This window comes from Leuresthes tenuis, unplaced genomic scaffold (assembly GCF_036924035.1).
Source record: "Leuresthes tenuis unplaced genomic scaffold, fLeuTen1.0.hap1 SCAF_21, whole genome shotgun sequence".
NCBI classification, from domain to species: Eukaryota; Metazoa; Chordata; class Actinopteri; order Atheriniformes; family Atherinopsidae; genus Leuresthes; species Leuresthes tenuis.
In genome coordinates, this window is record NW_027325375.1 from 31,681,762 (window position 1) to 31,708,664 (window position 26,903).

The 26,903-nt window shown below is 48.8% G+C and overlaps 1 protein-coding gene across 4 annotated transcripts in view; it reads right to left on the reverse strand.

Moving 5' to 3' along the window:
- nup98 (nucleoporin 98 and 96 precursor) overlaps nucleotides 1-26,903 on the reverse strand; it is a 64,002-nt gene that overhangs the window by 36,455 nt on the left and 644 nt on the right. The window contains exons 2-35 of one of the 4 annotated variants that reach the window (XM_072374677.1): nucleotides 24,341-24,450; nucleotides 24,150-24,245; nucleotides 23,480-23,665; nucleotides 23,212-23,351; nucleotides 23,012-23,119; nucleotides 22,125-22,308; nucleotides 21,882-22,045; nucleotides 19,752-19,889; nucleotides 19,441-19,576; nucleotides 19,246-19,338; nucleotides 16,985-17,122; nucleotides 16,744-16,877; nucleotides 15,803-15,990; nucleotides 15,613-15,729; nucleotides 15,205-15,388; nucleotides 15,026-15,125; nucleotides 14,760-14,873; nucleotides 14,535-14,673; nucleotides 13,899-14,076; nucleotides 13,646-13,807; nucleotides 11,939-12,166; nucleotides 11,361-11,472; nucleotides 11,035-11,282; nucleotides 10,752-10,936; nucleotides 9,942-10,201; nucleotides 9,594-9,869; nucleotides 9,310-9,467; nucleotides 8,672-8,812; nucleotides 8,456-8,595; nucleotides 8,095-8,316; nucleotides 7,162-7,403; nucleotides 6,600-6,754; nucleotides 4,993-5,104; nucleotides 3,618-3,679 (exon numbers count right to left, since the gene is read on the reverse strand). In XM_072374677.1, coding sequence (XP_072230778.1) covers nucleotides 3,618-3,679; nucleotides 4,993-5,104; nucleotides 6,600-6,754; nucleotides 7,162-7,403; nucleotides 8,095-8,316; nucleotides 8,456-8,595; nucleotides 8,672-8,812; nucleotides 9,310-9,467; nucleotides 9,594-9,869; nucleotides 9,942-10,201; nucleotides 10,752-10,936; nucleotides 11,035-11,282; nucleotides 11,361-11,472; nucleotides 11,939-12,166; nucleotides 13,646-13,807; nucleotides 13,899-14,076; nucleotides 14,535-14,673; nucleotides 14,760-14,873; nucleotides 15,026-15,125; nucleotides 15,205-15,388; nucleotides 15,613-15,729; nucleotides 15,803-15,990; nucleotides 16,744-16,877; nucleotides 16,985-17,122; nucleotides 19,246-19,338; nucleotides 19,441-19,576; nucleotides 19,752-19,889; nucleotides 21,882-22,045; nucleotides 22,125-22,308; nucleotides 23,012-23,119; nucleotides 23,212-23,351; nucleotides 23,480-23,665; nucleotides 24,150-24,245; nucleotides 24,341-24,419 — 5,319 coding nt within the window. In that variant the 5' untranslated portion in view covers nucleotides 24,420-24,450. Of the gene's footprint in view, nucleotides 1-2,869; nucleotides 3,680-4,992; nucleotides 5,105-6,599; nucleotides 6,755-7,161; nucleotides 7,404-8,094; nucleotides 8,317-8,455; nucleotides 8,596-8,671; nucleotides 8,813-9,309; nucleotides 9,468-9,593; nucleotides 9,870-9,941; nucleotides 10,202-10,751; nucleotides 10,937-11,034; nucleotides 11,283-11,360; nucleotides 11,473-11,938; nucleotides 12,167-13,645; nucleotides 13,808-13,898; nucleotides 14,077-14,534; nucleotides 14,674-14,759; nucleotides 14,874-15,025; nucleotides 15,126-15,204; nucleotides 15,389-15,612; nucleotides 15,730-15,802; nucleotides 15,991-16,743; nucleotides 16,878-16,984; nucleotides 17,123-19,245; nucleotides 19,339-19,440; nucleotides 19,577-19,751; nucleotides 19,890-21,881; nucleotides 22,049-22,124; nucleotides 22,309-23,011; nucleotides 23,120-23,211; nucleotides 23,352-23,479; nucleotides 23,666-24,149; nucleotides 24,246-24,340; nucleotides 24,451-26,903 lie in introns of those variants that run through there. The other 3 variants (XM_072374676.1, XM_072374679.1, XM_072374678.1) reach the window with 3 other exon arrangements.

Sequence of the window (26,903 nt, forward strand, 5' to 3'; positions counted from 1 at the left end):
ACTCATGTGGGAATGCAAAATGAAACAGTTCCCCTGGGGAAGGACAGTTGAACAGTTCTTAGAGCTAAATTGGAGGTGAACAGTTCTTAGAGCTAAATTCGAGGTGAACAGTTCTTAGAGCTGAATTCGAGGTGAACAGTTCTTAGAGCTAAATTGGAGGTGAACAGTTCTTAGAGCTAAATTCGAGGTGAACAGTTCTTAGAACTAAATTCGAGGTGAACAGTTCTTAGAGCTAAATTCGAGGTGAACAGTTCTTAGAGCTAAATTGGAGGTGAACAGTTCTTAGAGCTAAATTGGAGGTGAACAGTTCTTAGAACTAAATTCGAGGTGAACAGTTCTTAGAGCTAAATTCGAGGTGAACAGTTCTTAGAGCTAAATTGGAGGTGAACAGTTCTTAGAGCTAAATTCGAGGTGAACAGTTCTTAGAGCTAAATTGGAGGTGAACAGTTCTTAGAGCTAAATTGGAGGTGAACAGTTCTTAGAGCTAAATTCGAGGTGAACAGTTCTTAGAACTAAATTCGAGGTGAACAGTTCTTAGAGCTAAATTCGAGGTGAACAGTTCTTAGAGCTAAATTGGAGGTGAACAGTTCTTAGAGCTAAATTGGAGGTGAACAGTTCTTAGAACTAAATTCGAGGTGAACAGTTCTTAGAGCTAAATTCGAGGTGAACAGTTCTTAGAGCTAAATTCGAGGTGAACAGTTCTTAGAGCTAAATTGGAGGTGAACAGTTCTTAGAACTAAATTGGAGGTGAACAGTTCTTAGAACTAAATTCGAGGTGAACAGTTCTTAGAACTAAATTGGAGGTGAACAGTTCTTAGAACTAAATTCGAGGTGAACAGATCTTAGAGCTAAATTCGAGGTGAACAGTTCTTAGAGCTAAATTCGAGGTGAACAGTTCTTAGAGCTAAATTCGAGGTGAACAGTTCTTAGAGCTAAATTCGAGGTGAACAGTTCTTAGAGCTAAATTCGAGGTGAACAGTTCTTAGAGCTAAATTCGAGGTGAACAGTTCTTAGAGCTAAATTCGAGGTGAACAGTTCTTAGAGCTAAATTGGAGGTGAACAGTTCTTAGAACTAAATTCGAGGTGAACAGATCTTAGAGCTAAATTCGAGGTGAACAGTTCTTAGAGCTAAATTCGAGGTGAACAGTTCTTAGAGCTAAATTCGAGGTGAACAGTTCTTAGAGCTAAATTCGAGGTGAACAGTTCTTAGAGCTAAATTCAGTTCCTCTGGGGAAGGGCAGGTCTTAGACTCTCTGTCCGAATGCTCCTTATGTGACAAAAAACAGGACCAGAACCTGAAAACAAACATAAAACGCCACCACCCCTTGTGTCTTTGCTGATAAAACCGAACTGGAAAGACGCCTTTTGAGGTCTTTGCCTCACAAATTTCTTCTTACCAATAAAGTAAAGGAAGTTTCTTTTAAAACATTTCATCCTGAAAGTCTTAAGGTTAAAAAAGACGTGTTGATTGGTCCTTCTGTCCTTATGACTCCTGAAACGATGTCCTTACATTAACAAATTCTGGAAAGATGTTTCCCGTTATATTATATATATGTAATGATACTATTAATATAATATAAATAAATAACATATTTATTGATAATGTTGACTGTTATTTTTCCCTCTGTGTTGGAAAAAACTATCATTTGGTTTCCCTGAAATAAACACAAATAACATAGAAACAACTGCATGTGATTAATAAGAGTAAAATTCCACATTCTCAAAGCCAAATATAGTCGGTCTAAACTGTGATTTTTGATAATAAAGCCAAACATAAATTCTATATCTGACCTCAAGCATCCTCGATAAAATGGGCAGAGAATATGGAGCGAAACTGTTCCAATTTAAAGATTATAGATCCCACAGTTTAGTCCTCAGAGAAGTTTCTGGTTTCCTGAGCTGTGAAACGGTTTTAATTGGCTCTGAATGCGTGAATTGGACCGATTTAATGAACCGGACTTTATCTTTGAGGTGAGATTTTAATCAATAAAACTGAACTGTCAATAGTCAATAATCCTGAAACATCCCATAGTTAAGCTGCTATAGGCTTAGACTGCTGGGGGACCTCATCTGTCACACCTTTCCTCCCTTTTTCCTCCTGTTTAATTTCTCAAATGATTTTATGTCCATGTGACATTATTGTGGTTATTAACTTGTGTTTCCCTGTTCCAACAGGTATCCTTTGAATGGTGTTATGGTGTTTTTCCCCCCTCTTTTCCCTCTTTTCTGTCTTCTCAAACCCCAGCTGGTCGAGGTGGATGGCCACCCTTCCTGGTTCTGGTTCTGTCAGAGGTTTCTTCCTGGTTCTGGTTCTGCCAGAGGTTTCCTCCTGGTTCTGGTTCTAGTTCTGCCAGAGGTTTCTTCCTGGTTCTGCCAGAGGTTTCTTCCTGGTTCTGATTCTTCCAGAGGTTTCTTCCTGGTTCTGGTTCTGCCAGAGGTTTCTTCCTGGTTCTGGTTCTGCCAGAGGTTTCTTCCTGGTTCTGCCAGAGGTTTCTTCCTGGTTCTGGTTCTGCCAGAGGCTTCTTCCTGAGTCTGGTTCTTCCAGAGGTTTCTTCCTGGTTCTGGTTCTGCCAGAGGTTTCTTCCTGTTAAAGGGAGTCGTTCCTTTCCACAGTCCCTCAGGCTCAGGACGGGAGATTGGACTGAAGACAAGTTTCGGTCCAATCTGTTGGTTTCCTTAGCTAGGATATTAATTTTGAATTGGCTCCATATGAATTAATTGGATTATTATTACACTGAATTGAATTCCAATTGGCTTGAATTGGACTTTATTACTTAAGTGCCTTGAGATGACGATTGTTGTAATCTGGCGCTTTATAAATAAAACTGAATTGAATTGAATCAGTGAATAAGGGAGGCAGGACAAATGGTTTATTTCTACCGGACTTTATTAAAAAGACATTATCAACAAAACCATCAGAAAATTAGCGCACGTACACACGCACACAGCGTATCCCTCCGTGCTCGCCGCTCATCACTGAACGCACTGAGAGAAACGGGTTTGTGGCGAAGCTTCAGCTCCAAGAAACAAAGATGAACAGAAATGTAGAAAAATAGCCATTTTACACTCTGCGTGTTGAGCTTCCCTCCGAGCCGCCGCCGCCGCCGCCATAGTCTTTATTCACAGGTCAACAGACGCACTGCTGCTTCCATTAAAACTAAAATCCCACGAAGAAGAAAAACAGGAGGCGCCGCAGAGCTGAAACTACAAAGGGCCGAGCGTCGCGAAGCTTCCTCCGACTCACCGGGAGATTCTGCTGCTTTTTGGTCAAACATAACTTAATTTGGGGGGTTTTGGACTTCAGTTCCGACCTTCTCCTGCTGGGCCTCAGGGGCCCGGACCCCCAGTCCGGGGGACGCCCATCGGGTAACTGAAAGCTCACATGTCGCTTCCTGCCGAGCTCGTGGTCGACTCGGCAAACCGACTCTCATGATGTTTGAGGAGATAAAACAATCCAAAACCTTTTCACACGTTTAATCAGTCCTCTGCTCTCATTGGCTGACGATGAGCTGGCGCAGGTACAGCTGCGTGAGGCCGCGCAGCTCCTCCAGCGTGTAATCCTCCGGCATCGGCAGGCGGCTGACGTGCGGCGCCAGCTGGGCCAGCGGGATGCTGAGGGAGTCGCCCTGCTGCAGGCTCAGCACCACGCGCAGGATGTTCGCCACACGCTTCGCCATCTCTGCGAGGAGAAGAGGGGCGGGGCTTGGTTAGGTGACGGAGAAACAGGCCGACAGATCAGACTTTAAACTGATGGAAACAGAGCTGAAGGGTTCTACGTGTGCGGCCGCAGCACGCCGTCACTCAGCTAATCAATACATCGTCAATTAATCAGATCAGAAGAACTTTTACAATAAAAACTATTTAAAGGGAAAAATTCATGTTTTGAACCAACTTTTAGCCACAATCAGAGAAAAACATTCATCTGGAACAGGACGACAGAACAGCAGCTATTAGCTTCCAAGCTAACGTCCCGGCTGAGCTAACGTCCCGGCTGAGCTAACGTCCCGGCTGAGCTAACATCCCGGATGAGCTAACATCCCGGCTGAGCTAACGTCCCGGCTGAGCTAACATCCGGCTGAGCTAACATCCCGGCTGAGCTAACATCCCGGCTGCGCTAACGTCCCGGCTGCGCTAACGTCCCGGCTGCGCTAACGTCCCGGCTGAGCTAACGTCCCGGCTGAGCTAACGTCCCGGCTGCGCTAACGTCCCGGCTGCGCTAACGTCCCGGCTGAGCTAACGTCCCGGCTGCGCTAACGTCCCGGCTGCGCTAACGTCCCGGCTGCGCTAACGTCCCGGCTGCGCTAACATCCGGCTGAGCTAGCATCCGGCTGAGCTAGCATCCGGCTGCGCTAACATCCCGGGTGAGCTAGCATCCGGCTGCGCTAACGTCCCGGCTGCACTAACGTCCCGGCTGCGCTAACATCCGGCTGAGCTAGCATCCGGCTGCGCTAACATCCCGGCTGAGCTAGCATCCGGCTGCGCTAACATCCCGGCTGAGCTAGCATCCGGCTGCGCTAACATCCCGGCTGAGCTAGCATCCGGCTGCGCTAACATCCCGGCTGAGCTAGCATCCGGCTGCGCTAACATCCCGGCTGAGCTAGCATCCGGCTGCGCTAACATCCCGGCTGAGCTAACATCTGTTAGCTTCTCTCCTGCTGTCTCTGCTTTCTTAAACTGTATTTTAATGCAGCTGAAATGCTAATAAAGCCTCTTATTTCATGTTTTATGTTTGCTAGAATAACAGAAGCAGTTTTCTCTGTAAACCTTCAGCTCTTCTTCATGTTGAAACTCAGCTTTTAATCCTTGGACCGAACCGATCAGACACCATTGCTGGTTCTGGGTTTTAAACATCGTGGTCAAAGTTCTGGCGGTCTGTAATCCCGCCACAGTCTCCGATGTTCTGAATGGACTTTCAGCCAATCAGAGGACAGATGTGTCAGTGAATCCAGACTCTGTGGGCTGGGCTTTCACAGGAGTGTGTGGCGCTCTGACCTGATTGGGCGAGGCGGTCTCTGGCGGTGCTGCAGGGCAGAAGCTCGATTCTGCTGCACAGAGACGTGACGTCGGTGTAGAGGCGCTCCAGCTGGTAACCATCGCTCTCCATCTGAGGGAGAAAAGCACGACTTTCACTTCCTGTTCTGCTGCTGTAAACTTTACTAAACATCACAGAGCAAACAAAGCAGTTTAAATCCACATCAGTAATTCCACAGGAAGGAGAAATAAACTCCTTCTTCCTGCTCCTGGGAGCAGATATCAGGGCGCCTGAGGTCACCAGCGGGTGTAAAACTCCCCAAAACCCTGGTATTTATTTAGTTGCGTCACTCCTTAAGTTGGCCCCGCCTCCTCTGCTAAGCCCCGCCCACTCACATCCACCCTGCTGGGCGGATGAAGCCAGCTTCTGGTGGAAATGTTCTGCTGTCAGCTGCACTGAGGAGCATGCATCTTCCATCCAGCAGCAGCCTCAGAGGATATAAGAGCCCAGTGGATAAACTATATCTGAGGCTAATGTTCCAGCAGAGTTAGCTAAAGACTGGGAATGTGCAGCAGCCACTTTTCATCCCACTGTTTTAACAACTTGGTCCAGTTCAACGCTGGACTGAAGGAACTGAGCCACAAAGAGGATCAGTTCCAACTCTCAGAGCCTGAACTTCAGAGCAGGGAAATGGAAGCATCTGAGAAATAACTCCTCATGGTTTATTTACTGATTTATTTCTTCCTTTAGCAGCAGCTAACGCTAACAGCTTAGCTAATGAAATAACTCCTCATGGTTTATTTACCGATTTATTTCTTCCTTTAGCAGCAGCTAACGCTAACAGCTTAGCTAATGAAATAACTCCTCATGGTTTATTTACTGATTATTTCTTCCTTTAGCAGCAGCTAACGCTAACAGCTTAGCTAATGAAATAACTCCTCATGGTTTATTTACCGATTTATTTCTTCCTTTAGCAGCAGCTAACGCTAACAGCTTAGCTAATGAAATAACTCCTCATGGTTTATTTACCGATTTATTTCTTCCTTTAGCAGCAGCTAACGCTAACAGCTTAGCTAATGAAATAACTCCTCATGGTTTATTTACTGATTTATTTCTTCCTTTAGCAGCAGCTAACGCTAACAGCTTAGCTAATGAAATAACTCCTCATGGTTTATTTACTGATTTATTTCTTCCTTTAGCAGCAGCTAACGCTAACAGCTTAGCTAATGAAATAACTCCTCATGGTTTATTTACTGATTTATTTCTTCCTTTAGCAGCAGCTAACGCTAACAGCTTAGCTAATGAAGATGACGTACACCAACTTCTAAGGAGTTCCTGCTGCTCCTTTATTGTTCCCACATTACTTTGTTAGCTGAAGCTTTCTAGCTGAACGGTTCTGTTCTCTAACTCTTTATAAAACCTGCAGCTGTGTTTAAACCCGACAGACTGACCCCACCTGCTGCTGCTTTAAGCTTCTGATGCTGCTGGTCACACAGAGGCTGATCCAGCTCATGTTTCCATGGTTTCTCTCCAGTAAACGAACACACTCCGGGTCAGAAACACTTTTACTTTCTGAATATATTCAGACCTTTTTCGTCTGATTTGTTATAAAAAGCAGCTCCGGTACCTGCTGGGTGTCCTGCAGGGTCTTGATGACCCTGATGTAGTCCAGGTAAACCCCCCCCGCCGTGTCCCAGTCCTGGATGGTGGCGCTGTGTTCAGGGACCGCCAGGCCCTCCAGGAACTCCAGCAGGTAGTCGTGGTTGTCGTTGATGATGCAGTCTGCGGGAGAAAAACAAAGAGTCTCCTTTCATTGGACTGTCGGCACCGAGGTCGACCCGACAGACTCAGAACTCAGACTTCCTGCTGGTGTAAACAGATGCTAACATCTGTCTAGTGTTGCAGATGTTTAAACGGTTTACAGAGATGATTAAAAGCAGAACTCTTCCCGTGCTGGGCCACCATTATATGATCATAATCCAGTCTGAAATATGAGATTCTGGCTTGTTCTGGTGAAATCTGCCTGCTTTAGACACATAAGGCCCGGTTGATCTATTCAGAATAATGGAATCATACGAGTTAACCCAACTCCAGACAGATGCTAACATCAGATGCTAACATCAGATGCTAACATCAGATGCTAACATCAGATGCTAACATCTGTCTGGAGTTGGGTTTTCTGAGCGTACCTGAGGCCAGGTGCTGGATCAGCAGCCGGTGGCACTGGTTCCAGTATCCGGCCCGGTACAGGTGCAGAGCCTGCTGGTGTCTGTCGGCGTCGCGTTGGGCCCGGGTGGCCTTGGCCTCGTGGATCCACTGCTCCGGCACCAGCAGCCGCTCCGTCAGGAAGCGCTCTCTGCGGACCGAGCGGTCGGTGTCCAGCAGGGGGCAGTGCAGGGTCAGCATCTCCCTCACGGCTCGCTCCCGCTGACTGAGGACGCACCGAGGAAGAGAGACCAGGACAGTTTTACTTTCTCACTCCTGAACGCTGCAGCCGGTTCTGGGTTTAATGACACCTGCTCCTTTCCACCCGAGTCTCACCGCCGTCCGACACATTTAACTCTGAATTTACACACCGAGCCGCCGCCTCAGCGCGATTCTGACCCTAAAAGGTCCAAACTTAAACGGGTCTGGATCCGACGTGTGATCGACGAGTCCAGAGCGGCACCGTTTGAGGAATTCTGACTCAGAAATGCGAGCTTCTTCTAACTTTGGGTCCAACCAACATTTAACTGACACCAACATGGCCGCCTTCTGCGTCAAGCGTAAATAAAAACCTGAGAACGAACCGGTGAGCCCGAATTACCCAGAATTCAGTGCAGCTGTGACACTGAGGATTAAACTAAAGCTCAATAAAAACACCCCGTGACTCCTGCTCTGCCCCCAAAGGGCAAAGTTCAACTTAAAGCTGCCGGTTTGGTTCTTTCTGCTATTTGTTGAGAACCGAAGCAGCCAAAATGAAACCCATCAGTGTTTTGGTGAAGCTGTTCTCAGCTCATCTGGAGCTCTGCAGCGTTCCAAACAAAGTTTTACTTCCTGTTTCAGACGGTTTGGACAGAAAGAAGTGAACTTTCTGCAGATCTCAGAAATGAACGTCGGGTTTCTGGAAAATCTGAACCTACGTGTGGTCGGGGATGTGCAGCAGGATGAAGACGGCCATGTGCCAGAGGCCGGCGCTCTCCAGCTGAGCGGCGTAGCTGGCGTGGAGGAGTCCCTGCCGCGAGGCGCTCAGGTGGCTGTAGTGCAGCGCCTGCAGGACGCCCCACAGGTGCCAGCTGAGGCGGTAATCCAGACGCTGCCAGGTGACCGTGAGCGGGTCCAACAGCTGCTGCAGGCTGTAATGTCTGCAGGAGGACACACACCAGGCTGTGAAACTAACTCAAAGTCATCCTGGAACAGAGCGATGCATTATGGGAACTGCAACATAAGGACAGTGACAACATTATGCCACCAGGGGGCATCCTTTCCACTGAGGTGCTTTACCTGTCACTGTAGAGCTTCAGCAGGTGGAAGCACAGGTCATACAGAGGCCGTTTAGACTCCTCCCCTTCCTCCTCCTCCTCCTCAGCCTCCAGGTAGGGGGGCAGGGGGGCACAGGCGTACTTTCCTCCCTCATCTGAGCCCTGCAGGACAGAAACAACCATGAAATGCACTCAAACACCAGGAAAGAAGAGTGCTGAGAGGGTGGCAGCAGCTCACCTGGAAGGCAGCCTCGTATTTGGTGAGGGCGTCGGCCACAGACGCAGTGGGAGGCAACATGAACCAGAGGTGGACCGCCACGCAGCGCTTCCAGTCCAGCTCCGAGCACACGTTCACCACCGAGTCTGAGGACTGCCAGACCTGAGGGAGAGAGACACACGCCTGTTAACAGCGAAGCAGAGCGAGTCGCTGTAGCCGAGGGTCACAGAGACCTGCGTCCGAGGCCCCTAAAACCCGCGTCCTAGGTCCCTAAAACCCGCGTCCTAGGTCCCTAAAACCCGCGTCCTAGGTCCCTAAAACCCGCGTCCTAGGTCCCTAAAACCCGCGTCCTAGGTCCCTAAAACCCGCGCCCTAGGTCCCTAAAACCCGCGCCCGAGGCCCCTAAAACCCGCGTCCTAGGTCCCTAAAACCCGCGTCCTAGGTCCCTAAAACCCGCGTCCTAGGTCCCTAAAACCCGCGCCCTAGGTCCCTAAAACCCGAGCCCGAGGCCCCTAAAACCCGCGTCCTAGGTCCCTAAAACCTGCGTCCGAGGTCCCTAAAACCCGTGTCCGAGGACCCCTAAAACCTGTATCCACGGTTACTAAAACCAAGCAAAAACAAGCTTTGTTTCAGACGAACAAACGGCTTCAGGTGCTTACCGGTTTTCCAGCGAGCAGCGTGAAGATGCGAAGTCGCTCCTCGGTCAGGTAGCAGTCCGTCTGCATGCGGTTCCAGTCGGCGAGCTGAAGGGCGAGCAGGTCCCGGCAGTACTGGGAGCCCGTGGCCTGGGACAGCAGCAGGGACAGCCGGTGGTCTCCTGCAGACACACAGCTGCTCGTCAGTTTCTAAACTCCAGCTGCTCAATCATTACATGTTAGGCCCAACCCCCCCTCCTTTTAGGGAGCCATCTGAGTGACTGATTGGACCGTTTGGAGCGGCTCACCTTCCTTCTGGGCCACTCGACACGCCTCGCTGATGCGACTGCCCGTCAGGTAGCTGAAGATGGCGTCCGTGTGGCGACCTTTCCCTGCCAGAGCGACCTCCTCCTCCACCCTGTGGGTGGCGCCGCGGGACAGCCAGGCCGAGAAGGTCCGCCTCCTCTCCAGCTGCTGGTCGTACTCGCCGGGCGCCTCGGCGTCTGGCTCCAGTTCTGAGGGACCCAAGCGGCCCCACAGGGCCTCACACAGAGTCCAGACCTCGGCCCAGTGACCCAGGAGGGCTGCGGGGGGAGAGTTTCTGTGAGTCTCATGAACAAACTTTCCTTCTGCAGCTGGATCTGTGATCCACTCACGCTCTGCGTCGCCTCGTGTGTCGCTCAGCTCCGTGATCCACTCGGCGTACTCGTGCAGCGCCGCCACGCCGGGCTGCGGCTGCACCAGCGGGCAGGCGGATCCGTCCGGAACGCTGACGGCGCTGTGCTTCAGGCAGATCTCCAAAGGGCGCTGCAGCCCCGCCTGGCTCTCCTCCTGCTCCTCGTCCTCCATCTTCCCCTGTGGAGGCTCCAGACCAACCAGCTGCTCCAGAACCACCTTGTAGGGGCTTTCTGTCAGTCTGCAGGAGAAACAGACGGGTTAACAGAGGGGTCAACAGACGGGTTAACAGAGGGGTCAACAGGAGGGTTAAGGTGGGTTAACAGGAGGGTTAACAGGAGGGTTAACAGGAGGGTTAAGGTGGGTTAACAGGAGGGTTAAGGTGGGTTAACAGACGGGTTAAGGTGGGTTAACAGGAGGGTTAAGGTGGGTTAACAGACGGGTTAAGGTGGGTTAACAGGAGGGTTAAGGTGGGTTAACAGACGGGTTAAGGTGGGTTAACAGACGGGTTAAGGTGGGTTAACAGACGGGTTAAGGTGGGTTAACAGACGGGTTAAGGTGGGTTAACAGACGGGTTTTCCCTCGGTTTCAGGCAGATGGAGCCTCTGGACTCCCTGTATGTTCATTTCACAGCAGCTAACATGTAGTGTAGGAAAAGCAAAGGAAACTGTTTCCACAGCGAGCAACCTGCAGCTCACGTCCTCCTCCTCCTCAGAGCTGTGGCTGAACTTTTTAAACCTTTTTCCTCTGGAAACGCGAGCCAGTAACTGTCAGAGAGCTTCGGTTCTTACGGTTTGCTCCTGGCAGGTTTTGGCAGGAAGCTGAAGTCCGTTTTGTTGGGGAGCTCGTGGCGTTCGAGCTGTGTGGACGTCTGCGAGCTCAGCCGGCTGCCGCAGTGCGCCAGCGTCCAGCCGGGTCCCCACCCCACCCTGAAGGAGCGGGTGGCAAACAGCCCCATGTCCATCAGCAGATCCCCCTGCAAAACAAAACCTGTTACTGCAGGGAAAACAACTCAGACTCCAGCCGAAGAATCTTTACAGGACCGAACACTCGATAAACCACCAGAGTACCGACCTTCCCCTGAGTCACCGACTCTTTCAGGGGGACCGGACCGCCCAGGCGCCGCACTCCCACCGTCCGGATCGAAGGCTCCGGAGTTCTCGGGGGCAGCAGGAAAGAGGCGGCCGGGCCCTTCCACTGCAGCGGTCGGGCGGGTTCGACCGCCGTCGGAGACGCCCGGGACGCAGGGCGAGGAGGCCGGGGGGGGTCCGAGAACTGGGAGAGGAGGCCGGAGGTGAAACGGGCCTGAAGGAGACCCCCGGCTGCAGAGACAGAGGAAGAGGAGTCAGAAGGACCTCATCAGGACCAGGAAGAGGATGGAGTTGGTCTGCGTTTCGTACCGGACGGACGGCCCTGAGCTCCCGGCAGGACGAGGCGGGGAGAGGAGACGTCGGGGGCCGGGAACACGTCGCCTTCATCGTCCTCCTCAGCGAACAGAGACGCCTTCATGATCTGCAGGAAAGAGTCGGACGTTTGGCTTCTGCAGCTCAGAAACTTTTCATTTCTCACTGAAGCTTCGATGTTTGACACGATCAGATTAAGTCTCATTAAGTCTTTCTTTAGCTTTTCCCTGAATGTTCAGGTCAGAGTCATGAAGCCGCTTGTTTTAAACTACTTTTTTGGCCACATTTTCTCCTCCACACACAGCAAACTGCAGGTATTTCAGCTATTTAGACTCCAGACTCTGACAGAAACGCGCTGAAGCTCCTGTGTGGGGGTCGACCCGCCGGATTTCAGGTTTTTTAAACCAGGAGGACGTCAGCCGCCTCAGATCGGGACGCTCAGCTTCTCCTGAGGTCCGTTTGGTGGAAGCGGTCCGACTTCCTGCCTGATATTTGCTCTCGGATCATAAACTCTGACCCGTGTCTAAGCGCTTATGGGAATAACCCGGTGTGATGAGCGTTTCCTGCGGCTCTACCTGCAGAGTGTGCGGGTTGATCCCCAGCGAGGAGGCGATGTGGCCGGACGCCGAGACGCCGTCGTGCTCCATGGAGACCAAAGCGCCCAGCTTCCCGTCCGTCTCCTCCGGCAGCAGCTCGCCGTCCTCCTCTCCTCCCAGCATGCTCTCTGTCGGGAGGCTCTGAGTGATGTCGGCCATGTCGCTGTCCAGCTCCGCCACGCCGCTCGCAAGATCCACAGCGGTGGACTGGAGACAGACACGAGAGCGTGAGGACAGGCTGAGAGGAGCACATTTCATCAGCCGAAGATCAACAAATGAACATTTCTGAGCCTCAAAACTCTAAATATTTAAGCCCCGAAGACACAAATTATTTAAAACATCTGATCAGACACAAAAAAACAAAAACGTGACTTCAGTCATCTTCAGTAACTTTATTTCTTTCATTAATTCAGTGAATATTCGTACATTTCAGGTCACACAGCAGATAAAATCAGACTCATTAGGAACATAAAAGCCTTTAAGTTCAGTTTCTGCCCATTAAAAACGGCTCGTTTCAGAAGAAACACGCATCAGAAGCTTTTCTGAGGCTGAAACACACTCTGAGGAAGGTCAAAGGTCACAGAGAACACGGATCATGTTTGGGTTAAAGTAACATCTGGTTAAACATCTGGAATCACCACAACTAAAAGCTGTTTTATTCAGTAGAAAAAGTTTCATGTCTGGTTTATTTCTAGCACCTCAGAGACATTAAAGGAACTTTTCTTTATGAGCAGAGAATAAAAAGCTATATATTATAATAATCTGAACTTTAAAACAGAAAGCTGAACCAGTCTGAAGGGTTTGCAGGTGTCTGGCAGACAGAAACTGTGGGACGGATGATAAAACGTGTTGGAGGAGGGAAACGGACAGAAAACTCAAAGCAATGACTCTGAAAACATCAACAGGAGTCGATGTTTGTGAGAAAACTAAGAAAACAGCTGCAGGAAATGGGATTTCCACCCAGAGAAGCCAAAGTAAAGCATCAGGAACACCTGAAGAAGAGAAAAGCAGCTCAGAGTGGCTGAAGAGAGGCAGCCGTGGACTGAGGATGGAGGTGAGACTCAGAGATGAATCACCAAGGAGACGAAGCTGCAACTTTAGTTTGGTCCAATGAAACATGGAAGATGACTGGCTGAAGGAAACCAGCAGGTTTCCAACATATCAGTTCAATAAGATGAGCAGCAAACACTCAATCTGAGTGAATTTATGGTGGAAAGTGATTAAAAAAAGCTCTGAGACACGTTTCCCTCCAGCAGAGCTGATCTGTGAGCTGCTGACTGATGGAAAACGTTGCTCCAGAGGAGCTGAAACTCAGTTTGGGTCATGATTCCATCAGTTTTACTGGCTCAGAATAGTTCTTTCACGCTGTAAAACGGGAGAATTTCATCATTTCCTGTTTTTTCTTTGTTTGTTAGTTTGTTTTTAACTTTAATAACTAGAGTTCATCATGTGAAAAACAGGATTTATTTCCTGTCTGATGCTTTAAGTCTTTCACTCCTTCAGAAACTCGTCAAACAGAAGCGCCACAACACCTGAGACACCTGAAGCTCAGCGGATAAAAGAACTGAAACCTTTTAAAGTCTCAGACCGATGCGTGATGATGTCATCAGACACATTTTTCAGCCTCCAATCAAAAACAACCAGTGATCAGTGAGGATGAGTGTGGCGGGGCGCCGGCTGCTCTACCTGAGCCTGCGGCGCCACCTGCTGCTGGGAGGGGGGAAGCAGCTGCTGCAGCCTGGAGGCAGGAAGTGACATCATCGTCTTCAGCTTCTTGGGCTCGGCTTTGGGCGGGACGTCTTCGTCCTCGTCGGAGTCCTGGAGCCCGTATTTGGAGAAATGGGCCACCTGAGACAGGAAGAGGGGGAGGAGCCATTTAAAGCCGAGTGCGTGACATCATTGAGTCATGTGACTGAGCTCAGAGCGCCGTGTGACCCACCTCGAACACCCAGGATCCGGTTTCGGTGCGATACTCCAGGAAGCGGGCGCCCTGTTTGCGGGACGCCTTCTCCAGCCGGCCCTCGTAGTTCATGTCGGCCAGACGCTCCGGGCTCCTGATCTGGGTGCAGGTCGTCTTGTCGTTGGGCCAAACGCCGTCCAGAGTGACCTCAGCCCGCCTGCGAACGCACGGAACAAACCAAACCCATTCAGACAGAAACGCCGCGATTCTTAACCGGGATGGACCTGCAGCACCGAGCCGGAGCTGGAACCAACAACCCGTTCTACCAGCTGAGCGCCTCCAGGCCCCGCCCCCTTAGCTGGGGGCCACTGCTGAGGTCATCTACGCTCGACTGAACTGAAACCTGTTGTTCGTCTTATTAGGAGCTGACCTAATAAGTCAGCTAATAACCCACTAACTAATAACTAACTAATAACTAATTACTCTCAACACGGACCCAGATGGGTTCTAAACAGCCGGGTCACAGCCTGTAAAGGTCGATGATGTCACATCAGATGCTCAGCTGTTGGATCTTTGAACGGTTTCCGGCTGGTTGGTTCCATGGTTTGATGGATTAATTGATCCAATCCTGATCTAATCATTAATGCATCACCAACATGACGAATATGACCTCACCTGTTAAGCCCCTCCCCCTCCGGCGGCTTGTTTTTGTCGTCCGGGTACACGATGACCTCTTTGCGTCTGAAGTGGACGATCTCGTCGAGGTTCAGGCCCGACACGTTCACCTCGCCGGGGAAGAAGATGGAGCCGTAACCTGCGAGAACCAATCAGAGCGGAGCAGTGAGACGGCCGTCCAATCAGGCTCGGTCTCCACGCCGAGCAGGAAGTTTGTGGCGTTACCTTTCCTGCCGATGGTGAAGTTTTCCACAACACACTCCCCGTTTTCATCCACCATCTCGGCCAGATCCTCCAGGGAGGGGATGGTGTAATAACCCACACGGTTCAGAACGATGCCTGAAAAACAGAACCGGCCATGTTTTCACCACAGAACAGAAAGCAGTTCAGAGGTCGTCTTTAACCCGTTTCCAGCTCCTGAACTCGAGCTTTCTGCCCTCAGGTCAAAGCGAACATGAGGCCGGACCCTGAGGAGCTGCTTTGCGTCTGACCTGCAGGGTGAGGCGGCTGCTGGGACTCCTGAGGCTCCTCCTCCCGGTCCTCCTGCAGAGACTCCTCCCCCAGAGACGCCGACACGTCGTCGCTGCTCAGCTGAGAACGAAAACAGGAAACATTTCAGTGAAGACCCGCCAACGCGGTGAAGAAGCGCTGCTCCCGCCCCTCTGCTGACCTCCAGGCCGTTCCTGGGCGCCCGGTGCATGTTGAGCTCGCTGATGGTGTCCTGCAGGCTGGTCTGGGCGCGGCCCTGCGGGATGGGCTTGGCGATGGGGTTCACGTAGAACTGAGTGACTTCTGGGTCGTCGTCGGTCCGGCTGCTTGGACTCTGCGCCTCCGGGAGCTCGTCCTCCACGGGGCTGCAGGCAGACAAAGGTCAGCGTGATGGAAGCGGCGCCACAGCGACGCCACTGAAGTGTCCCGAAGGACTTCCTGCAGCTGCAGCCGCTCGCTGACAGTTCTGGAGAAGTTCTGCTCCACCAATCCCACCTTCATCTCATATATTCCCAGGTTTGGACAGTTTGGCCCGTGGTGCTGTTAAAGGAAGGGAACCCCTCCTCTGCAGGCGGGAGGAAGCGCTTACCTGTGTCCGTTCTGAGGATACTCCGACGGCGAGGCCAGGTCGTCGCCCTCCTTGCTCAGCGGGCTGCTGTACTGGCTGCTGTTCAGGTTCTTCAGAACCAGCTTCTTGATGCTCTTCCTGCAGAGAAAACACCGTCAGCACCGAGGAAAAACTAAACTAAACGCCGTCACCATGGAGACGAGGCGGGTACCTGGGCACGAAGGCCCCGTTGGTGAGCGACGGCTCGTCATCGTCCAGACCGTCAAACAGCTGCGACTTGGAGGCTCCGGAGGAGGTCAGCGCTTTGGGCCGAACTCGGGTCGCAGGCCGAGGGGTCAGCTTGTAGTGGGTGGGCGTGGTCAGAGCCTTCTGGGCCGTCGGATTGGTCGGTTTCAGGCGCTGTCAGGAACACAGACGAGGGTGAAATCAGAGATGAAGACGGACGCTTAACCCTTTAAGCTCAAATGGTTTTTAAAGGAAAAATCAGGATCCAACAGGCTGCAGATTAAAAACAGTCAGAAATAAACCCAAAGTTTATGATTTAATCACCTAATTTATATGTGGTGACATCACTGATGACATCACACTGGATTCTGAACACTTTTCCACGTTTTTCTGTCTCTTCTGAACACAACTATGAACAAAGCTGCTCCAACTTCTATATTTTTCATGTTTTTCTGTCATTTTATCCACAGAAAAACAACAGAAAATCAGTCAAATGAACATCAGGAAGAATCAGTGAAAAGTCTTTAATCAGATCCTGATTCTTCAGCGTCTGATGGCCAAGAACTGGTGTTTAAATCTGTCAGTTTCATCTGTTCATATCTGTCAGTTTCATCTGTTCATATCTGTCAGTTTCATCTGTTCATATCTGTCAGTTTCATCTGTTCATATCTGTCAGTTTCAGCCGTTCTCAGTGAAATCATCAGTGAGGAGGAGGAACAGCAGCTCCACATCTGTCTGCTCCACAGCCTCAGAGTGTCTGACCCCCCCGGTTCACTTCATCAGGACTCAGAAACCCAGCCCTCATTCCTGCTGACTCACTGAGCTCCATCTACCTCCTCCTCAGCTCACTGGGACATTTTGAGCTTCATTCAGGGATAATTCAGATAAAACAGTTTTTATCCATTTTCAGTCCTTCAGCACTCTCACCTCCTCCTTCTTCTTGGGGTCCGACAGCGGGTTTCTGAACAGCGGCGAGTCTCCGTACGGCGAGTAGGCCAGAACGCTGAGCTGCTGCTGCAGCATGGCCTGCTGGGCGGCGTTGGCGTTCGGATCTGTGAGCGCTGCAGGAGAAACGAAGCGCATCAACACACGGTACCGCTGCGGTGGCATCAGTCCGGACCGAACACACGGGTCCAAACAAAAAGCAGCACCGCCCAAAACAGCTTACCCACGGGCTGCTGCGGCGCCCCGAAGCCCAGGGTGCTGGTTCCACTGCTGAATCCAGCGGTTCCGAACGTCCCCATCGTTCCCAGCGTGGTGCCCAGTTTGTTCTGGTTGTTTCCAAACAGAGTGGGTCCTGCGCCAACTGTCCAACACACAGTGACTCAGATCAGAGGAAAACCAGCAGGACGGAGCCGTCCAAACCCAGAAGGGCCAAATTGGTCAATGAGTCTGCAAGTACCGTAAAAACTACATAACACGAGTCTGCAAGTACCGTAAAAACTACATAACACGAGTCTACAAGTACCGTAAAAACTACATAACACGAGTCTACAAGTACTGTAAAAACTACATAACACGAGTCTGCAAGTACCGTAAAAACTACATAACACGAGTATGCAAGTACTGTAAAAACTACATAACACGAGTCTGCAAGTACCGTAAAAACTACATAACACGAGTATGCAAGTACTGTAAAAACTACATAACACGAGTCTACAAGTACTGTAAAAACTACATAACACGGGTCTACAAGTACTGTAAAAACTACATAACACGGGTCTACAAGTACCGTAAAAACTACATAACACGAGTCTACAAGTACCGTAAAAACTACATAACACGAGTCTACAAGTACCGTAAAAACTACATAACACGAGTTTACAAGTACCGTAAAAACTACATAACACGAGTCTACAAGTACCGTAAAAACTACATAACACGAGTCTACAAGTACCGGAAAAACTACATAACACGGGTCTACAAGTACCGGAAAAACTACATAACACGGGTCCACAAGTACCGTAAAAACTACATAATACGAGTCTACAAGTACCGTAAAAACTACATAACACGGGTCTACAAGTACCGTAAAAACTACATAACACGGGTCTACAAGTACCGTAAAAACTACATAAGAGTCTACAAGTACCGTAAAAACTACATAAGAGTCTACAAGTACCGTAAAAACTACATAAGAGTCTACAAGTACCGTAAAAACTACATAACACGAGTCTACAAGTACCGTAAAAACTACATAATACCAGTCTACAAGTACCGTAAAAACGACATAACACGAGTCTACAAGTACCGTAAAAACTACATAATACCAGTCTACAAGTACCGTAAAAACTACATAATACCAGTCTACAAGTACTGTAAAAACTACATAATACGAGTCTGCAAGTACCGTAAAAACTACATAACATGAGTCTACAAGTACTGTAAAAACTACATAACATGAGTCTACAAGTACCGTAAAAACTACATAACATGAGTCTACAAGTACTGTAAAAACTACATAACATGAGTCTACAAGTACCGTAAAAACTACATAACATGAGTCTACAAGTACTGTAAAAACTACATAACACGAGTCTACAAGTACCGTAAAAACTACATAACATGAGTCTACAAGTACCGTAAAAACTACATAACATGAGTCTACAAGTACTGTAAAAACTACATAACACGAGTCTACAAGTACCGTAAAAACTACATAATACCAGTCTACAAGTACCGTAAAAACTACATAATACCAGTCTACAAGTACTGTAAAAACTACATAATACGAGTCTGCAAGTACCGTAAAAACTACATAACATGAGTCTACAAGTACTGTAAAAACTACATAACATGAGTCTACAAGTACCGTAAAAACTACATAACATGAGTCTACAAGTACCGTAAAAACTACATAACACGAGTCTACAAGTACCGTAAAAACTACATAACATGAGTCTACAAGTACCATAAAAACTACATAACATGAGTCTACAAGTACCATAAAAACTACATAACATGAGTCTACAAGTACCGTAAAAACTACATAACATGAGTCTACAAGTACTGTAAAAACTACATAACATGAGTCTACAAGTACCGTAAAAACTACATAACATGAGTCTACAAGTACCGTAAAAACTACATAACACGAGTCTACAAGTACCGTAAAAACTACATAACATGAGTCTACAAGTACCGTAAAAACTACATAACATGAGTCTACAAGTACCGTAAAAACTACATAACATGAGTCTACAAGTACCGTAAAAACTACATAACATGAGTCTACAAGTACTGTAAAAACTACATAACATGAGTCTACAAGTACCATAAAAACTACATAATTCATGAACAACAAGAGAAAAATGTGTCTTTAAAACTGAACTCTTTGATCGTTCACCTGTTTGTGAAGAAACAAAAAAAGCTACAAACACAAAAGCTTAAAAGTTAAACAGTTTTTGGCTGATTCAGTCAGAAAAGTACCGGTTCCAAAGCTGGTTCCCAGTCCGGTTCCCAGTCCTCCCGTGGTCGCCTTGTTGCCAAACAGACCCGCTCCAACAGTGTTTCCACCAAAACCTGCAGTTTTAATGAAAAAAGACCCAAAATGAGCCTGAAGCCGTTTGGGTTCTCAGAGGTTCTGTCAGTACCGACTCCGGGGAGCTGCAGGTGAGCACGTACCAAAGGTGGAGGTGTTGGTTCCGGTTCCCAGTGTGAGGGTAGGCTTGTTCCCAAAGAGCCCAGTGCCGGTACCGAAGGACGGAGCGCTGGTGGTGGTGGTCCCGAACCCGGCGGTTTTATTCCCGAATAAACTGGGCTGAAAGGAGACAGACGGCTTCAACAGGAGCAGAACTTTGAACTGTCAATCAGTTCCAGCTGTGAACCCAAACAGAACAGCAGCACATCTGGACTTTTAACTGAGTGAATCTGTTCACTCGGACCTGAACCACCCGATTTTAAACGACTGGCCAAGAATCAGCTCTGGTTTGTACCTGTGTGCCAACGTTTCCAAAGCCAGCGTTGGGTTGGCCGAACAGACCGGCTCCTGCCCCGAAGCCGGTGGCGGCGCTGGTCTGAGCCGGGCCGAACAGCCCGCCCGCCTGAGTTGGTGCCGTGTTCCCAAACAAGCCCTGAGGAAAGGTGGATACATGTCACATCAAAGCTGCCAACGGTTCATTTCATTCAGAGAAATCTGCTCTTTAGCAGAATATTTTAAGTTCTGTAGAACAGAGAAAGTTCCTGTGTTTTTATGGTACTTGATTTATAGTCCGGCTGAAAAGTCCTGATCAAGATTTACTGAAACCTGTTAAATATAAAATATAAATTTTAAATATAAATTTTTTTCTGCCTGAATGCTTCATAGGTCAGAGTTAAGTGGCTGAACAAAGAAAAACTGTGAAAGAGCTTCAGAAAGCTGCAGAACTATTGATCAGGACACTTTAAAGGTTTCAGAAAGCTGCAGAACTATTGATCAGGACACTTTAAAGGTTCCAGAAAGCTGCAGAACTATTGATCAGGACACTTTAAAGGTTACAGAAAGCTGCAGAACTGTTGATCAGGACACTTTAAAGGTTTCAGAAAGCTGCAGAACTATTGATCAGGACACTTTAAAGGTTTCAGAAAGCTGCAGAACTATTGATCAGGACACTTTAAAGGTTTCAGAAAGCTGCAGAACTGTTGATCAGGACACTTTAAAGGTTACAGAAAGCTGCAGAACTGTTGATCAGGACACTTTAAAGGTTTCAGAAAGCTGCAGAACTATTGATCAGGACACTTTAAAGGTTACAGAAAGCTGCAGAACTGTTGATCAGGACACTTTAAAGGTTTCAGAAAGCTGCAGAACTATTGATCAGGACACTTTAAAGGTTTCAGAAAGCTGCAGAACTATTGATCAGGACACTTTAAAGGTTACAGAAAGCTGCAGAACTATTGATCAGGACACTTTAAAGGTTACAGAAAGCTGCAGAACTGTTGATCAGGACACTTTAAAGGTTACAGAAAGCTGCAGAACTGTTGATCAGGACACTTTAAAGGTTTCAGAAAGCTGCAGAACTATTGATCAGGACACTTTAAAGGTTTCAGAAAGCTGCAGAACTGTTGATCAGGACACTTTAAAGGTTTCAGAAAGCTGCAGAACTGTTGATCAGGACACTTTAAAGGTTTCAGAAAGCTGCAGAACTGTTGATCAGGACACTTTAAAGGTTTCAGAAAGCTGCAGAACTGTTGATCAGGACACTTTAAAGGTTACAGAAAGCTGCAGAACTATTGATCAGGACACTTTAAAGATTACAGAAAGCTGCAGAACTATTGATCAGGACACTTTAAAGGTTTCAGAAAGCTGCAGAACTATTGATCAGGACACTTTAAAGGTTACAGAAAGCTGCAGAACTATTGATCAGGACACTTTAAAGGTGTCAGAAAGCTGCAGAACTATTGATCAGGACACTTTAAAGGTTTAAAGCTGCAGAACTATTGATCAGGACACTTTAAAGGTGTCAGAAAGCTGCAGAACTATTGATCAGGACACTTTAAAGGTTTAAAGCTGCAGAACTGTTGATCAGGACACTTTAAAGGTTACAGAAAGCTGCAGAACTGTTGATCAGGACACTTTAAAGGTTTCAGAAAGCTGCAGAACTGTTGATCAGGACACTTTAAAGGTTTCAGAAAGCTGCAGAACTGTTGATCAGGACACTTTAAAGGTTACAGAAAGCTGCAGAACTGTTGATCAGGACACTTTAAAGGTTTCAGAAAGCTGCAGAACTGTTGATCAGGACACTTTAAAGGTTTCAGAAAGCTGCAGAACTGTTGATCAGGACACTTTAAAGGTTTCAGAAAGCTGCAGAACTGTTGATCAGGACACTTTAAAGGTTACAGAAAGCTGCAGAACTGTTGATCAGGACACTTTAAAGGTTACAGAAAGCTGCAGAACTGTTGATCAGGACACTTTAAAGGTTACAGAAAGCTGCAGAACTGTTGATCAGGACACTTTAAAGGTTTCAGAAAGCTGCAGAACTGTTGATCAGGACACTTTAAAGGTTACAGAAAGCTGCAGAACTGTTGATCAGGACACTTTAAAGGTTTAAAGCTGCAGAACTATTGATCAGGACACTTTAAAGACTCACCATGCTGCTGGTGTTGGCCTGGCCCATCGTGTTGGCCTGGCCGAAGGAGAAGCCGGTGCTCTGGGCGGTGGTGGGCTGACTGAAGGGCTTGAACAGGCTGCCGGCCGGCTGCTGGCTCGGCTGCCCAAACAGACTCCCGCTGGTGGCGCCGAAGCCGCCCGAAGCTGCTGGACAAACATGCAAGATGGGATCTCAGAGGCCCGACTCTTCTCAGCAACATGAGCCACAGTCGGCATCGCTTACCCGCTCCAAACGTGCTCTTATTCTGGCCAAAGGAGAAGCTGGTGTTGTTGGGAGCGGTGGCGCCGAACAAGCCGGTGGCGGCGCTGGACGTGGCGGTGGCTCCACCGAACAGACCGCCGGTCGCTGGGGCCATCGGGTTGGTCGGGCCCTTTCTGCCCGCCTGGTAGTCCTCCAGCCTCAGCTCCTGCAGACCCGACACAGGTTAGTCCAGTCAGAACTCACCTCAAACACCTCCGGCGGCGGGATATGAGGCGGGATATGAGGTGTGTTACGAGGCGTGTTGCGTGGCGTGTTATGAGGCGTGTTACGAGGCATGTTGCGTGGCGTGTTGCGTGTTTCGAGGCGTGTTATGAGGCGTGTTATGAGGCATGTTTTGTGGCGTGTTGCGTGGCGTGTTGCGTGTTATGAGGCGTGTTACGAGGCATGTTGCGTGTTTCGAGGCGTGTTATGAGGCATGTTTTGTGGCGTGTTTCGAGGCGTGTTGCGTGGCGTGTTGCGTGTTTCGAGGCGTGTTATGAGGCATGTTGCGTGTTTCGAGGCGTGTTATGAGGCATGTTTTGTGGCGTGTTTCGAGGCGTGTTGCGTGGCGTGTTGCGTGTTTCGAGGCGTGTTATGAGGCATGTTTTGTGGCGCGTTTCGAGGCGTGTTGTGTGGCGTGTTATGAGGCGTGTTTTGTGGCGCGTTTTGAGGCGTGTTTTGTGGCGTGTTATGAGGCGTGTTTTGTGGCGCGTTTTGAGGCGTGTTTTGTGGCGTGTTATGAGGCGTGTTTTGTGGCGCGTTTTGAGGCGTGTTTTGTGGCGCGTTTTGTGGCGTCAGGTTGTGATGGTGGCGGTCTGGGCGCAGGAAGCTCGGCGTGCTTTCAAAGTCTTTCAGTGACACAAACTCACCTCCAGGGACTTGTTCTCGTACTCCTTCATGGCGGTGATGCACTGATGCTTGGTGTTGATGCTCGTGGTCACGCCTGCTTTCACCATCGTGTCACTTCCTGTTGGAGGCTGGAGGAGGAAAAGGTTATGAGCACATAAAGCCGTCTCTTCTTCTCCCGAGGTTAAACCTGGTGAACGCCCTGAGGCGGCGGCGGACTCACGTTGAATTTCACGGTGGTTCCTGGCTGCTGCGTGGCGGAGAAGCCAGAGCCTCCGAACAGAGAGCTGGAGCCACCGAAAGGGTTGGAGGTGGTGTTGGTGGCGCCAAACAGCCCGCCGCTGCTGGTGCTGGTCCCGAAGCCTGAGGAGCACCATGGGAGGAGACTTTTTAGAGAAAACAGCTGGAGGGACACATCTGGAGACAGTTTCCCTTTAAAACAGATTCTAGGCAACAGCAATAAACATGTTAAAGTGGGAGGTTGAGCTCACTGCCAAAGGAGGTGGGTTTGTTGGCACCGAACGCATTGTTCTGCTGGGAGAAGAGTCCGCTGCTGGTTCCGGTTGAAGTGTTGCCAAACAGGCTGGTGGAGGTGGCGCTGGGCGCCCCGAAACCGAAGCCAGTGTTGGTGGAGGAGGTGGCCGGCTGGCTGAAGGTGCTGGACCCGAACAGGCCGCCTGGAGAACCCGGCGGGGACAGTTTGTGTGTTTTAAAGAAAAACGGCAGCCAGCGAGATTCCTCTGACATCAACATTATGTGAGCAGCACAGGTCTGATTGGAGCTGACGGGACGCTGAAGCCCCGCCTCCCAGCGGCCAAAAAACCCAACGCAAAGCCGTGGAATTACAAAGGTTCAGCGTGTTTTAAACTAAAACATTCAAACGGCTCCATTTAAATTCTAAAGTTTCTTTCTTTCTGCACATTGAGAGTCAGACTTCTTATTCTAAATGTTTTAAACTGTTCAGACTTAACGTGTCAAACTGTTTTTTTCTCACTAAAACTCTTTAAACTCTGAACATGCAGTAAATAACTGTCAGACGTGGACATTTTCCGAGCCTTTATGGTTGAAATACGCAACAAAAGGTGCAGATATCTCAGGCGTTAAAGGCTTTAATGAGTCAAACGTCTCAGAGCGACGGGGAAAACAGAAGAAAACACTGACCAGGTTTATTCTGCGTGGTGCCAAACAATCCTCCCGTGTTGGCGGCCGTCCCAAACGCCGTCGTCCCGAAGCCCCCCGCTGTGCCGAAGCCCGCGTCTGCAGGTAATTCACATGAGAACAGCAGCCTGAAGGTGTTCTGCCCTCTAACCCTTTCCTGAAAATAACTGAAGCATTGAAGAAGACAAACTTACTTTGCTGTCCGAAGGTGGACGAGGTGCCGAAGCCCCCCGTCCCTCCGCCGAAGGGAGAAGCAAACGACTTGTTGAACATCCTGCGCTGCTAACAGGACCTCATAAGTCTTCTGTGGAGACAAACAGCCACGTCACACTCTTCATCTTCATCATCATCATCATCATCAGTAACTGAGAACAGGCTGTGCAGCGCGGGTCCATAAGGACCGACGATGACACCGTTGTTATGGTGACTGACAGCATCATCACCTGCTTGGAGCAAACAAACTGAACCCAGCTGTTCGCCAGCCAGCTGTTCGCCAGCCAGCTGTTCGCCAGCCAGCTGTTCGCCAGCCAGCTGTTCGCCAGCCAGCTGTTCGCCAGCCAGCTGTGGCTGAAGTGAAAACAGAGCCCCTCCCTGTTAGATGGAAGGAGTTCTGGCTTCAGATGGTAACAGGATGAACCGATCCAGAACAACATGCAGACAGTAAAGCAGGAACCTCTGACCACAGAATAACTGAAGTGTCACCTTTGACCTCACAGGGGGTCTGGTTCTGACTCGGGGTGAAAATATCATATCACGACTTTTTAAAAACAAAAATGACGATTTTGATTTTTATCACAATCTTAAATTGAAAAGTGAAAAACAGACCGTGTTGCAGAAGTATTTTTAGCTGGGCAGCTCGTACCGCGGCTCAACTTCTTGAAACAGACGTCCGAACGCCTCCTTTTCTACCGTTCTGGTACCGATACTTTACAAGATAAAAAGGTAACAGCTTCTGTTACCTCTTTCTATCACATGCTTGACTTATCATAGGAGTGCCTTTGTCAAATGCCTGAGTTAATGTGTCTGTTTTGGTCTTAGCTAGCTGCTGCTTATGCTAGCTGCTGCTTACGTTAGCTGCTGCTTACGCTAGCTGCTGCTTACGCTAGCTGCTGCTTACGTTAGCTGCTGCTTATGCTAGCTGCTGCTTACGCTAGCTGCTGCTTACGTTAGCTGCTGCTTACGCTAGCTGCTGCTTACGCTAGCTGCTGCTTACGTTAGCTGCTGCTTATGCTAGCTGCTGCCTCCCCTGCGGTGCCGCCGGGCCCCTCGCTGTTTGGTTCTCAGCATACTGTTTGGATGCTTCCTCTTCAAGTGATTGAACAGGTTCGTCCTGTTGCCCCCCGACATGCGAACAGTTTCTGTGCAAACTTTGCAAATTACACCTGATCAGTTGCAGAAAATCCAAACCAATTCCATATAATGGAGGTGGAATTTTTTAGCGACCATCTCCTCCGTTTGGTTTTCAGCCACAGCTCTCCATGCAGCTACACACAAACAAGGAGGCGGGTAAGAAAGCGCGTCACTGCTCGTAGTTCGCTGTGATTGGTCGGTGGCTTCAGATGGTAACAGGATGAACCGATCCAGAACAACATGCAGACAGTAAAGCAGGAACCTCTGACCACAGAATAACTGAAGCGTCACCTTTGACCTCACAGGGGATCTGGTTCCGACTGACCTGTTCCAGATGAATGAAGCAGATCTGATTCTGTGCACCAATCAAAGCCTGAGTTCACAACTTCAGAGCCAATCGGACTCTCAGTAACCGGCTGAATGTAGGTCCATAAAGTTCTGTTGGTGCTCTGATTCTGGCCGTTTCTTCCTCACTGTTCTGGGTGACTTTTTAAACTGAAACGATCCAAACACACCTGAACCCTGACTCTTAAACCTGTCAGTTAATGGTTTAGTTCTTCGTCTATGTGCTGGAACCAGGACGTCCCACTTAGAGATGAACAGCCTCTGCACAGAGGAGACAGCGGGTTCATTAAGCCGCTCTTATAGAAACAGAAGCAGATAGAAACAGACCACAGGTCGCCTCACTGAGCATCAGCATGAAACACAGAAACCACCCGACGATGCCTTCAGGTGCACATCAAACCCGTGTAGAAACAACCGCCTCACAGAGCAGGACAGAAGCTGAAGCAGTGGCTGCCTTTGGTGACCGATGATTCGAATGTGAGGGAAAAACTAAGAACTGATGCCTTAAACTAACCATTTTCCCCCAGTTCAGACAATAAGTTTGGCTACAGGGTTAAAAACATCTGTTGAAGGCGTAAAAATATCAAAGAAAACGACCGATTAGTTATTATCGACATGACATTTTGTAGGATCTTACTACAGAGGTTTGACACTGATAGTTTCCTTATTAATAAAGTGAGAGCTCACACAAATATATATATATATATATGTTAGTCTGAATGAAGAGGGAGATGAACTGTCACCACTGTCTGAATGTACAGGCTTTAACAGACTAATAAACTCTGAAATAAAAGTCTAAAAGAGCCCAAATAATCCTTACAAGCAGCAGGTTTGGGATTCGCATCCTACATCACAGTGAATCTGCTCCAGTTTCTCTGCTTTAGCTGCTGTTTTAGTTGGATTAAAGTGGACATGATGACTGAAACTTCCAGATCTAGTCGTGCAGCTTTATTTCAGTGACTGAATCGAGAAGGAAAGTCACAAGTGGAGATGTGACAGCACAATTTCCCTTCACCCTGAAGTCACGAAGAGCGAGCAGAAGCCCTCAGCTCGACCTCACTT